Source organism: Tenrec ecaudatus, chromosome 8 (assembly GCF_050624435.1).
Source record: "Tenrec ecaudatus isolate mTenEca1 chromosome 8, mTenEca1.hap1, whole genome shotgun sequence".
In the NCBI taxonomy this organism is placed as follows: Eukaryota; Metazoa; Chordata; class Mammalia; order Afrosoricida; family Tenrecidae; genus Tenrec; species Tenrec ecaudatus.
Window position 1 is genome coordinate 36372116 of NC_134537.1, and position 13904 is coordinate 36386019.

The window sequence follows — 13904 nt, forward strand, 5'->3', positions numbered from 1 at the left end:
ACTTCATCTCAGACAGAATGGAGGGAGCAGACCGGATTAAGTAGTAGGTGCCACAATGGTCCCTTGGAAATTGATGTGATAATAGCAGTAGTTACCGTCTAAATGAGGACAGGCTACCCGAGAAACCCACAAGGATGCCAGCAAGACCTCAGCAGCTAAGAAATATTGCAAAAGAAATTAAGCCTGGCAAGTAATTTGATGGCTGGGGGATTAAAGTAGCTGAGAACTGGCTCCACTCGATTCACTTTTTCCCTGAGGAGTGCTTGAGCTGAGTAGGCAGAGAAGAGGTGTTGAATTCATTTTATCTCTTCTATTCTCCTCAAGAGAAACCCATCGCCATGCCTGCAATTACTACTCATTTCTCTCTTCTCTTTACGGCCTCACCTGGGCTACTTCCTTGGCATCCTTCAGTATCCAACTCCATGGCCTCATCCTGGAATGCTCCATACTGTCTCTAGGGCGCTCTTTTCTCCCCTAAATAATCAGGATTACTGAAGAGTCTTACCACATTGGAACTTATTGTACTGCCCTTTGCCTGTGATCATGCCTCTTGGCTTGTGGGTACTGAACATGTCTGATTCTTATCTGTACTCCAGCCAGGCCTAATAGATTCTGAAAGACAGAAAGGGTGGAGGAAGGAGAGGGAGAAAGAGAAGGAGGAGAGTACAGAAAGGAAGAGAAAGAAGGGGAAGGGAAAGGAAAACAAAGAAAGGGGGAAAAAGGTCATAGAAATTTGAAAGTTAGTGGGTTAATTTTAAAGCAGTGAATCTAGCTATTAACATCAAGGAGGAAAAAATATGATGATATCCAATTAAAAGTTGCATGAAGTTATTTTCAGAGCCCAAGACTGAGTTAAAATGGCTACATTTTTAACAGCTGAGCCACTGAAATATTGAACATGCTCTATGTCTGGAGGACTAGGCAAGGGATTTTCTAGGAGGCACTTGAATTACATAGCTTTGTCTTTGACTTACCAAAGGGCTCGGCTGTCAAAAGAAATCTGAGTTATTAATAGCAATAGCAACAATAGTAACAATAACTAGCATTTGTTGAGCACAGTCTAGTCACATCATGCTACCTATGCATTATTTCACTGAGTCTTCCAAGAAGCAGTTAGTATTTTAATCACTCCCGGTTTATAGATAAGGAAAAGTAAGGCACAGTTGGTAAACAGTCCAGCAAGAATTTGACCCCTGGTTGCCACAGCCCCAGAGCTCCTCTTCTGCAAGATTTCAGTGACAAATTCAGTCAGAAACAAAAGCAAAACAGGACGCATAGTTTGTAGGTCGGTAATGGGAACACAAATTATTAAAGATCCACCAAGACAAGAGCCCTCTGGCCACCAAGTGAAGACAATTAGGGAGATAGCTAATTGGCCCGTTGCTCCTCTTTCGGGAACTAAAATCATAGTAATTACTCGGCTTCATGTAGTTATTTAGCAGCTTAGAAATGCCTTCTGTATCAGCTACCCTGTGTGTGGCGGCCACGTCTCAGAAGTTGGTATGATCATCTCTGTTTCCAATGAGCAAGCTCACCATCCCCGCGGCTAAGAACTGTTCCAACAGTATAATTTGATTTTAAAACTTAAAAAGAAAAAAAAAGAGTAGAGCTGGCATCAGGACCCAGGCCTCCCGACTCCAAATCTTGATTCCTCTTTCTTTATTCCCACAAATCGCCTATGGTGTCTGTAGCTTATTTGTGGAAATCGCCTTGGATTCTGCGCTGTATCATAAACAGCAACTACTTTCTCATGAGCTCTGCTCTTACGGCGGCGGGGACTATGCAGGCCCAAGTCAAGCTGTCCCCCAGGGTCACAAGAGACAGACATGTAGATTTTGCTGCCCTACTGTGGGGAAGAGCACTGGCCCTCATGTGATCTCAGATGCCATGCGAATCCCGTGCATCACCTGAATGTAACTCGTACCTGTGCCTCGACTTTACTTTCATCTCTTTCACCACTTACTCACATGTGCCTAGATCGGTGTGCCTCTCAGCTTATCCCTGGCATTCCCTTATCCCCATATTTTTCAAGAAAGTCACCCAATTTTCTAAAGGCAAACAAACAAGAAAATGGAGGTAAGATGTGGACGCATGTGGTCGCGTCAGGCAGCAGCATCCAGCTTCTCTCAGTTTGCAATCTGATGTTGTCCAGTAATGAAAAGAGCCCAGGCTGGAGAGCTGAGCTTAAGACCCTCTTAGAAACCAGTTCAACTCTCAGTGCGTAATGATGTTTATCTGTCGAATGGGAACCGTAGTACCGCGTGTTATGGATGTTTAAACGGCCCCTGCAATAAGAGAGACCACACCTGTTCCCAGGTCTGGCTCACAGCAGGGAAGTAATGCATGCTAGTTTGTATCTAGCTCTGTGCCTTATTTCTCACACTGTGTTGTTCTTAAGGTCTTTCTGTAAATCAGAACTTATTGGCCTCTTGTGGAAACTTTCAAATCTTTGAGAGTCTCTATACTTATTTTCCTTTCTGGAAAAAGGAGTATTTTTAACGAGAAATGGCTTCTTCTGCTTGAGTCTGTTTCCCAACTCCCTTCCAAGAAGTTAATGAGCTGTAAAATACTTAAAATCACCAGCGAAGTTACCACTTTAAATAATTGGTTTGTAATGCAAATAATCCAAACTGTTTGCTTGGCAAATCTCTAGATTTTTTTATACCTAGAGATTCAGAGGATTTTTTTTTTATACCTCATAGATTTTTTTTACCTTGTTTCGAGAGCAGTCTTCAATCAGGAACATTAACAAAGTCTGTGGATTCAGAAAGTGTAGGATTTTAAATAACCCAAGGGTGTATTTCAAACAGGTGAATGTACACAAAGGGCCCATGTTGGACCTGGACAGAAAAGAAATGTGAGTATTATTTTTGCCCTCGTGTGAGAGTTTCACTACACTACACACACACATGTATTTCTGACCTTGTCTTAAAGCGAAAAATGTGACCTATTGCAAAGGTCCAAAGAAACACTAATAAATATGGAGCCTTGGTGGTGGAGTAGTTATGAGTTGGGCTGCAAACCACAAAGTGAGCAGTTCGAAACCACCAGCCACTCCTTGGGAGGAAGATTGGGCTTTCTATTCCCATAAAGAATTACAGTCTCAGAAACCCCAATGGACAGTTCTACCCCGTCCTATAGGGTCACTATGTGTCAAAATCAGCTCAATGGCAGGGGCTTTGATTGGAGTTGCTTTCTATTTAGAGTTGGATACACTGCAGTGCTGAGGAAGCAAAAGAACCTCTTGCTAAAGTGACACACTGAGAGGATTACAGATATAGTAAATGGAACGGACATTTCTCAGGCCCTTTATAAAATTCTGCGCCCGTCTTTACAGATGCAGAACTTTGCGAAAGCATCCTTCTTTCCATCGTTAGGTCTCTGTTTAAATGATTCTTTCTCTCTCTTCACCAGAGCCATTGGTGCCCTTGACACCCTGACCCCTGCTCCTGTGAGGGCGCTCCGCTCCTCAGAGTCCAGCTGGAGGGTACCTAAAGTTCTAAGACTGGGAGAAACCTCACCCTTTTCCCCAACTGCCAGGATAGGTGTGTTCACAAAGGGAGGGGGGGATGCCAAGAGCAGTGAAGTGCTATGCAGTGTAAGCCTTCGCTTGTGAATTACTACAACAACAGAGGAGGACTCATCAACAACTCAGAAGTTTCGCTGAGAAGCTTGGGAGGCAGTGAGTGTGAGTCAGGGGCGACTTATGTTTTGCCAAAGGATAATAAGGATGTTTTCATCCCTAGAAGAACGTGATCAATAGCACTAAGGTGAATGCTGAAAGTGTGTATGGCTATATTGTCAACAAAATAAAAAATATAGTAAGGGCCTCAGTGCACTTTTGGGAAATTGGGGTTTGTTTCATTTTGTTTTTTTGGGGGGGGGGTTGTATTTTTTGTTCAAAGGAGACAGGAGTAGCTGGCTTGTTATCTACATCTGGATATACAGCTGTGTTAATAAGTTAGCTAATGCCCTTTAAATGCCTACATCCCTGAGATGCGCTGCATCTCCACATAGTACACACATCACTTCATTGCGACCTCACAACAATGGGGTAGGTATTATTCTCATTTGACACAGGGAAATGGAGTCAGAGAGCAGGTAACTTCCCTGTAGTCACGGAAGATAGTTAGATAGGGACAAAGGGAATCCTCCAAATGCCTGTGCTCAACAAAATGGAGCTGTCTGTGCCACCATAGGGGTTGGAAAGAAATCAGGCACACTAATTAAACAGCTATGGGAAATCCAGAACTGAGCATGCTCACACTCAAGTCCCCTAGGCCCAGGTGGGTGGTACATCTGGGTGCAGACTGGGCACCAGCGACATGACACCACCCAGATGTGCTTAAACTCAGCCAATAAGGTCAGCCAATACCCTCAACCATGCCTCCCCGCTAGTGGGGATAGGAGGGGATAAAAGCAGGCTGCAGGCAGGCAGATTCTCTCTTGTTCAGATGTTCTCTGCAAGCAGAGGCTGGGAATCTCTCCTGCATGTATGGCGCATAAGCACCTGTGAGCCCGCTCAGGGCCCACCTTCTCTTCGCTCTCTTGGGATTCCCTGCTCTTGGTTCCTGCTTTTGCTCTGCAGGCTGGTTCCACACACTTGCTCTGGTATTCCTTCCAAGTGTTTTTCCAAAGTCTCCTCAAATGGCCATCTTCCGTTGTGAACATTCCCACCTCCCCCGCCATGCGGGCTGGCACGCTTTCCAGAGACAGTGTGTACATTTGAGACTGTAATACCTGAAACTTCCCTGTCCCTCATAAAATTACTTGGATTTACAAAAGTGCTTCTACCAGGTGAATTCTTTATCAGCATTGAGAGCAAGAATCACCCCCCAAACCTAACAGTTACACAGGTGATCAAGAGCAGTGCTGGGTATCAAACCAAGCAAACAGGCTCCAGACTCCACTCCTGAACTGCTTCGCAACACCATCTAGAGACAGATCACTGGACAGAGGGAAGACCTCTACATCCAAGCTATGGCTCACAGCCATTTCATCTCATGCCTCCATGTTTCCACCTGTAAAAGGGGATCCCCTTAAAAGCTTCAGTAATGATAAAAGAAGGCCACATGTTTGCAGATACTTCGAAAATTATTAATCATAATATAAATGGTCGTATGTTAGAATGAATAATGGACCCAGAACTACTAATCGTTAGCAGAGAATCTTTTCACAGAAGGTTAATTCACAGAATCTCAGGGAAAGTGGTGGCACTGTCAGCTAAGCATTGGACTGCTCACCCCAAGGGCAGCAGTTCAAACCCACCATAAGCTTTACAGCCTCGGAAACCCATATGGAGTTGCTATGAGTCAGAAGCAACTCAATGGCCGTGGGCTGGGCTTAGTCTCGTGAAAGAAGCAGGCTAAAATGGGAGATTGAGTTTGGGAAGATAAGCGTACACCTAAAACAGACCTATACCTAAAAGAAAACTTACTTTCTCAACTGTGGCATTTCCCATGGTAACAAAGTACTGCTAGAAATGATGAGATAATTTGTGATCTACTCAACTTATTGTCTGATTTAATTAAAGATCAAGTATGTGTCACGGATTGTGTGCTAGGTGCTGTGGGGACAAGAGTAAGCCATTGCCACTGCCTTTAGAAGGCTCCTCATCTAATGCGGGGAAAGGCTATGAAAAGGAGGGTAGTATTCAAGCAAACCAAGCCAACCCCATTGCTGTCCATTCTGACTCACAGTGACTATAGAGGATATAGAAGAACTCCCCACAGGGTTTCCAAGACTATATATCTTTACAGAAGCAAACATCTTTCTCCTGCGGAGCATATGGAATCTGTGAACCACCAAGCTTTCAATTAGCACCTAAGTATTCAACCACGATGCCTCCAGTGTTCATAGTGGGGAAATGTCTGGACTTAGGGAATCAGAGGACTTGGGTTCGCCGACATGATTCCCTCCACCCAGTCCACTCCCGCATACCCATCCGCTCCAGCTATCAATGCTTCACAAGGCAAAGCTTTCTGGACTGACTTGGTCAAATCTCAATCATATACTCCATCGTAATCATATACCTTTTCTGAGTAAAACTTACAAATAGTTGTATTTTCGCATTTATCTGCTGGGTGTTTTGGTGAACTCCATGAGATTAGATATGCTGGTTTCACTAATCACAATGCTCCCCTTTCTAACTTGTTCTCACATTTATGACCCGATGGGAGAGGACAGGAGTGAAAGAGGACAGGAGGAAAGGATGGAACAGACTTGGCTCTGGTGCTGACTAGGTCGCAAAGTACCTTGTTCTGCTTCCCCACCTGTAAAATAGAAATGGTAATGCCTACTTCCAAGGGTTCTTATGAGAATTAAATAAAATAACCAATGAGATCTTATTCCATAACTGTACAGGCAATGGTATTTTCATAGAAGGCCGGCTGTGGACAGCACTGAAACAGTCAGAATGGAAAGCACAGAGGAAATTGAGGTGATTAGTTCCCCCTAGAATTGGAGCAGAGAATGGATTGACAAAAATTTAGAATGAGGAACAGGGAGGTTTTTAAGTAGAGATAGAACACCTACTTTCTGTATTTGCACATCTGTGTGTGTGTGTGTGTGTGTGTGTTAACCCATTGCATTCAAGTTGATTTTGACTCTTAGTGATTCTATAGGACAAAGTTAGGGTTAAGCTGTCTGCTCCCATAAAAATTTACGTTCTCAGAAACTCTCTATATGGTCCCCATTCATTGGAATTGACTTGATGGCTGTGGGTGTGGGCACTGTAATACTTAGAGAAGCAAACCACCACCGCTTTCTCCTGTGGATCAGACGGCAGGTTCCAATGACCACCCTTTGGGTTAGCAGCCCAGCGCGGAACCACTTCACAAAAGATTCTCTGTGTGTGTGTGTGTGTGTGTGTGTGTGTGTGTGTGTGTGTGTGTGAGTGTGTGGCCATTGCTCCACTAGATCTCCATCTATTTTTCCATGCCTCATCCCCTGTGCCTGTAACAAAGTCTAGTGCATGGTTGGTGCTCAATAAATGTTTGAATGTATAAATGAATGAATAGATGGAAAGGGAGAGAAATATCAGAGAAAACCTTATGGATAAAAAGCTTGAACAAAACAAAGGGTCTATTTTACTTAACAAAAGGTGCTGCTATCAGGACGCTGGCATTCCAGTGGGTTTGGTGGACTTGGGAATTTAGACGCCACGTGCAAGGATGGTTTGCAGAATTTCTGCTTCCGAATGAAAGCCCACTGATGTCTCCCGTGGGTCAAAGTGAAGGGCAAGCGCTCCTTATTAAAAAACGTTGAATGAAACATCTCAGTCAGTCCTAATAACTAATCACCACAAAGCTTTCCTCTGCTTCCTCTGGGTCTTTGACAGCATGTGACACACAATGACAGCGAAGGAAAAATGTGTTTGTAATTACAATAAAGGTGGAAACTAAGGAAATAATCAGAAGAGTCTTAATTTAAAACGTCGATGAATTCAAATCATGCTATTTGCATAGATGTGTGGCAATGCTCCAGCTACTGGTTGAATTCAGAAGTAGATGAATAATGGATAAAATGCCATTTTTAAATTATAAGATAAAATGTAATGACTCATCGTTCAGAAAATTCCCCTCTTAGAAATATTTAATAGAGGAAGAGGAGTGGAAAATAAACAGAATACTAAAGACTTTCAAGACATTATGGCCTTTTTCTTTAATGCGATGAAATGACTTCCTAATCAGTACCTGTGATAATGATCTTACCAGTGTGAGGCTGATAATAAATATCAACCTCTGATTTTTTAATAACATGAAGGAAAGATTTGCAGCACGCTTTCAGGTAGGAGTCATCCAGTCCTCCTTAATGAGAAGTTGTTACAGTCCAGCCATTGTACTATAACTCAAATAAAACCTTGTTACAGTGTCATTTTCATGTGAATAACCTAGTAGAAGTCTTTTAAACCATTGGTACCCAAAGCTTATTTTTACCTAAGGCTCAGATCATAAAAATGTTTGAAATAATTGCGTTCTTATCTAATTACATAAAGATTCATTTAGAATCTCATTTACTTGGAGAGTCTTTGGCATAGCAAACATTTAAAAGACACACAAGAGCAGCTAATTAAAAATTAAAGTTGAAATCAAGATGAAAAAGGCAAGATTGAAACTGGTTTCGACTTCTTTGATTAGTCCTGAAGGGGTAGGAAGATGGAGGAGGGCCTTCATGGACTTTTAAAGATGCCAAGAAAGAGGCAGAACAAGGCAGCACAGCTCTGCACATCACGGCACTTTGACTCTTTCCTGAACTCACATTTGTCCCACGGAGATGAACACAAGCAATCAAAGGAGTTGGCCTAGCCGACTGGAGATGAGTCCTCAGCATTCCCACTCATTGGCTTCCCAATGGCTCTTATCCTTGAAAGGAATGTCAATAGCACACAGGAGCAAACAAAGAGGGAAGCAGAGAGAGTGGAGCACAACCTGGCCCACCAATCTCTGAGGACAATATTCCTGCTCAGAGCAGCCAATGCACAGAGGGACCATAGGGCCAGCCCCACCACAAGACACAATGTCCCTCACTGGCCCGTAGTGCTACGAGGGACAACACTGGAGGCACAGTGCTGGAATTGTGCCCAATCTGATCCCACCACATTGGGGCAAAATGCTAAGGATGTGCAACAGAACAGTAAGGGGAGCAAAGCAATGAAGTCTCTGGGGAATGTCAAAAATAGACTTTGGGGCCAGGCCGTGACACACATCAGACTGGACTGGAAAACTATAGGTTTCTCTCTCTCTCTCTCTCTCTCTCTCTCTCTCTCTCTCTCTCTCTCCCTCCCTCCCTCCCTCCCTCCCTCTCTTTTTTTATTGTTTTTTGGGTTTTTTTCTTTTTTGTTTCCTTTTGTTGTTTTGTTTGTTCAGTCTTGTTTTTGTGCTTATTATTGTCTATCTAGATAGGATAGGCTGGATAAACAATCCGGAGGTGGAAAAAACGGGACCCATGATTCCAGGAGGATATCCAAAAGGGAGAGGTGGGGTAAAGGAAGTGGGTGTTAACAAACCCAGGGACAAGGGAACAACAAGTGATCTGAAACTGATTGTAAGGAGGGTGTAGGAGGCCTGGTAAGGCGTAATCAAGGACAGTGTAACCAAGAGGAATCACTGAAATCTGAATGAAGGCCAAATATAATGGAACAAGAGGAAAGTAAAAGGAAATAGAGGAAAGAACTAGGAGGACAAAGGACATTTATAGAGGTCTAAATACAGGCATGTACATATGTAAATATATTTTTATATAATAATAGGAAAACAGATATATGTACATATATTTATATGTTAAGTATTAAGATAACAGACAGACATTGGGCCTCTATTCAAGTACTCCCTTACTGCAAGAACACTTTCTTCTAATAACCTGGTATTCCATGATGTTCAGCTTCCCTACAGGATTGCTGAAGACAAAAAGGGTGCATAAGCAAATGGAGTGAAGAAAGCTGATGATGCCCGTCATCAAAAGATATCGTTTCTGGGGTCTTAAAGGCTTGAAGATAAACAAGCAGCCATCTAGCTGAGAATCAACAAAATCCATGTGGAGGAAGCACACCAGCCTGTGTGATCATGAGCTGTCAATGGGATCAGATATCAGGCATCAAAGACCCAGAACAAAAAATCATATCAATTTGAATAAGGGGGAGTGAGGAAGGGAGACACAAAGCCCATCTGTAGACAATTGGGCATCCCCTTACAGAAGGGTCATAAGGAAGAAACAAGCCAGTCAGGGTGCAGTATAGAACCGATGAAAGATACAGCTTTCCTCTAGTTCTTTAACACGTCCTCCCATACCACTATCATGACCCCAATTGTACCTTACAAACCTGGTTAGACCAGAACATGTACACAGGTAAAAATAAGAGCTGGGAACACAGGGAATCCAGGAAAGATAAAGCCCTCAGGACCAATAATGAAAGTAGCGATACCAGGAGGGGAAAGGGAAGGTGGGAGAAGAGAGGGAGAACCGATCACAATGATCTAAGCATAAACCCCTCCCAGGGGGGTGGACAACAGAAAAGTGGGTAAAGGGAGACATCTGTCAACGTAATACATGAAAAATAATCATGCATAAATTATCAAGGGTTCAGGAGGGGAGGAGGTGGGCGGGGGAGAGAAGGGGGGTGAAATGAGAAGCCAATACCAAGAGCTCAAGTAGAAAGAAAATGTTTTGAGAACGATGATGGCAACAAATGGACAAATGTGCTGGATACCATAGGTGTATGTGTGGATTGTGAGAAGAGCTGTATGAGCCCCCAATAAAATGATTTTTAAAAAGGAATATCAATAAAAGGAGAGTGGAGGGTGAGTGGGTTGGAAATGGGGAACTGATTACAAGGATCCACATGTGACCTCCTCCCTGGGAGATGGACGGCAGAGAAGGGGGGGAAGGAAGACTCCGGATAGAGCAAGATATGACAAAATAACGATGTATAAATTACCAAGGGCACATGAGGGAGGGGGGAGTGGGGAGGGAGGGGGGGAAAGAGGACCTGATGCAAAGGGCTTAAGTGGAGAGCAAATGCTTTGAGAATGATTGGGGCAGGGAATGTGCGGTTGTGCTTTATACAATTGATGTATGTATATGTATGGATTGTGATAAGAGTTGTATGAGGCCCTAATAAAATGTTTTTTTTTTAAAGGAGAGTCTATGATCTAGACAAGCAGAGCCCTTAAATGAGTGGCTATGGTTGGACAACTGTATTCCAGCCATTGGAGTTGCTTGAGCATAAACTCAAAAAACATTCATAACGGTCTTTGATCATTCATTTTGCAGTTTGTAGATGGCTTGGACATATAGTCTCTCATATAGAAGTCATCCTTAGAAAGAACAAATACTATCCCTGCCCTCGGAAATGCACAGAGGCTGTGTACAGGAGGGCCAGTTGCATCACACTGCTCATTCTGAATCACACCTCTGAAACTACCCTGGCCTCCTCCAAGGACCCAACCAACAAGGGAGCTCCAAATACAGGTGATGACTGTGTTTCTAAGGGGTGGGCCCTTACCATCACCTGAGAAAGAGCTTTAAAAATGCACATTCTTGGGCCCCAATCAAACCCAATAAATCAGAATCTCTGGGTCTGCGTTTTAATAGGCTCTTTGATGCTTCTTTTGCTCCCTGAACTTCCAGTCTAAGTGTAGCTCAATGGGAACAGCCTTGCACTAGAAGCCAGGCTGCTTGGGATTAGTGCTGATTAAGCTACTCCTACACCTATGAGACTGGGCATATGGTATCAGCTCTCCAGGTCCCATTTCCTCACCCTCCAAATAAAGAAACTTGACTAGGTGAGCACAGGTGCTCTTCTCTCACGCGTATTCTTTAAATATTCATAAGTATGACTTGAGGTAGTAGTGGAATAACTGCCCAATATCATCAACATGAGTTCCTCTTATTCCACAGTAATCTCTTGCTGTCTTAAAGTATTAAATTTAGCCTTCAAATATCTCAAGTTAAATTTATGAGTGAGTGCTTGGTTATCATCTGTGTCATAGTCAGCCCTTTCAGACCTATGGGATATAGAATCGCCACCCATATTTCCCATCTTTGGGATTTAGTGGGAAATGGTTATCCCTCTTTTCGTGCCTGCTGTCATCTGGTGGGGGGGGGCCTGTATAACTTTGTAAATATAAATCAACTATCATTGTCCTACCAATTCTACCACAGAGATCACCCAAGATGTTTGTGGCACTCCAATTTTATCTAAATCCCTAAAAACTCCAATTTTAAAAGTTTCACTCAACAAAAATCCTCAAAGCATAAAATTCATTGTCATGAAAGACTTAACATGTCAAATAAACTCAAACTTGGGACATAGAAAAAGGTGGCTCTTGAGGAGACCAGGAATCAGAAATGAGAGATGAAGCTGACCTAATGGAATAAGTCAACAAAGCTTCATCCAATTCTCAGTTTTATTGAAGTTGAGCCCAACTCTGTGCTAGGTACAAATACCAATTTGATTTTAGATTAAAATATGGTATTGGGGGGGACCAATTTTAAAGTTTGTTATCTACTTTTCTCTTGTTACATTATCTAGATTTTCTATCTAGAAAGATTGCTAGATATAAAAAGCTAACATCCCTGTAAAGGTTGATTTACCAGGAATCTGTTTTATCGTGATGAATCATTTGAGAAATGGGTTCTTCATGAGATTATACTTTCACTCTCATCAACAGGAAGATCCATTCAGTCTTTCGCCAGCACATATTTACAAAACTCCTCCCAGATTCAGGAACTGGGTGGCATCAATCCATGAGTTAGGAATGGTCCCTTCTCCTGTAGTGCTTACAGACCAGCAGGAATGATAGATAAAGGGCCATGGAAGTAAATACAAATAAAGTAACTTAACATCCTATCAGCATAGAGCTAACATAGCTACATTTTTGCCAGAGTTTTTCTTCAGGGAACATTACACTCCTGTCAATACTGTGGCTCTCCCAGATCAACAGAGTCTCCTCCCTAAAAGAGGGTTTCCCATCTGCTTCCCAGCTTTCTCGTCCCTTTCTCTAAAGTAGGTCTGTGAGTACGGATAGGCACGGAAATGGCAGGATTAGGCATAAAGATCAGTGTGAATTTTGTAGCCTACAGCCTAGTTTTATACTTTGCACTATTGTCTTCAGCTACCAGTGTGGTTATCCCAGCTCTAATTTTAATATATTCACATTACAGTAGGTTTGGGGTTGTTTTTCATTTTTTTCAACAAAACTTATCAATCTAAAGGAAAGGCCATCTGAAATCAATCTTCCTAATCAAATCCAATTATACACAAATTATTGAGTTATTGGTCACTGTGAAGCTGGAAGGAGCTGATGTATCGTGCGCCTCCCCACTCCCACCACCTGCCTGTACAATGCTCCCCACAATTACCCTGTGACAGAATGTTCTGGCAAAAGGAGACCTGCCAGGTGGACAGCCAGGGGCACACTTACTGTTGACCTCAGCAGCACAACATCTGCGTCCTGCAAGGAGCACGGGACACAATGTGCCCTTACGTGCCACGCCGGTCTCCAGTAGAACACCAGGGGCAGGAGTCCAAGGGAGAAGATGGATCCAGCGAGGCAGAGAGCTTTACGGCAGCCTTGAGTCCGGTAGCCAAAGATCTCCTGGGATAGAATCAAAATTAGCAAACAGGCTGGGTAAGTGCAATAAACGATAAATGAGAAACACTTGGTTTTGCTGATAAAATTGAGGGAGTGTAAAATTGAGGAAGGAGGAGAAGAGTGAAGTGAGTGGGTCAGAGAGTAGAGAAGGAATCCTGCCCACTCCCCCCAAAAAGGAAGATATTCTCTCAACCACCCAATTTAATATTACTGGGTGACCTGGATTCAAATGTACCCTGTCAGCAAGAGAAATGTGAAATTCCTAATCCCTGAATATGATCCTGTTTGGAAAGTAAAGGTTTTCATTTGTTACATTAGTGATGCCATTCAAGAAGAGGGTGCATCCTAAACCTGATTACTTCCGAGTGAGTCTTATGAAAAGAGCAGAAAAAATGACAGATTTGCTTGCAAAGAGGAAAGACACCTGGTGAAGACTTATACACAAGCAGAGAAACATCAAGGATCTCTGGGAAACACCAGAATGTGGGAAAGAGGCCTACAAGAAGTAACCAACCTGGCTGAGATCCTTACCAGAATGTTTATCCTCCGGAACTGTGAAAACACATTACAGCGGCCCGGGGTCACTAACGCTGTGGGAGACTCCATACTTTCTATACCTCTGGGTATCCTAGCCTGTGTCACCTGTGTTCAGCTATTTCTCTCCCTGCTCCATCCATTAATACTATTTCTACTATTTTATCATGATGAGATTGAGCCCAGAAACACTGAGTGATCGGACCTAGAAGCCATCACTAGGAAGTCCTTTACTAAAATCTGAACCCAGACCTGTCCCCCTCCCGGTCTTGAATT

At 43.1% G+C, this 13904-nt stretch overlaps 1 protein-coding gene across 1 annotated transcript in view; it reads right to left on the reverse strand.

Annotated features, from left to right (window-relative positions):
* The window catches only part of ATP13A4 (ATPase 13A4), a 96089-nt gene extending 82389 nt beyond the window's left edge, over nucleotides 1-13700 (reverse strand). Inside the window, exons 1-2 of the mRNA XM_075557152.1 lie at nucleotides 13626-13700; nucleotides 12924-13097 (exon numbers count right to left, since the gene is read on the reverse strand). Of these exons, the coding sequence (XP_075413267.1) occupies nucleotides 12924-13097; nucleotides 13626-13700 (249 nt within the window). The remainder of the gene's footprint in view (nucleotides 1-12923; nucleotides 13098-13625) is intronic.
* Between the last annotated feature and the right edge of the window lie 204 nt (nucleotides 13701-13904).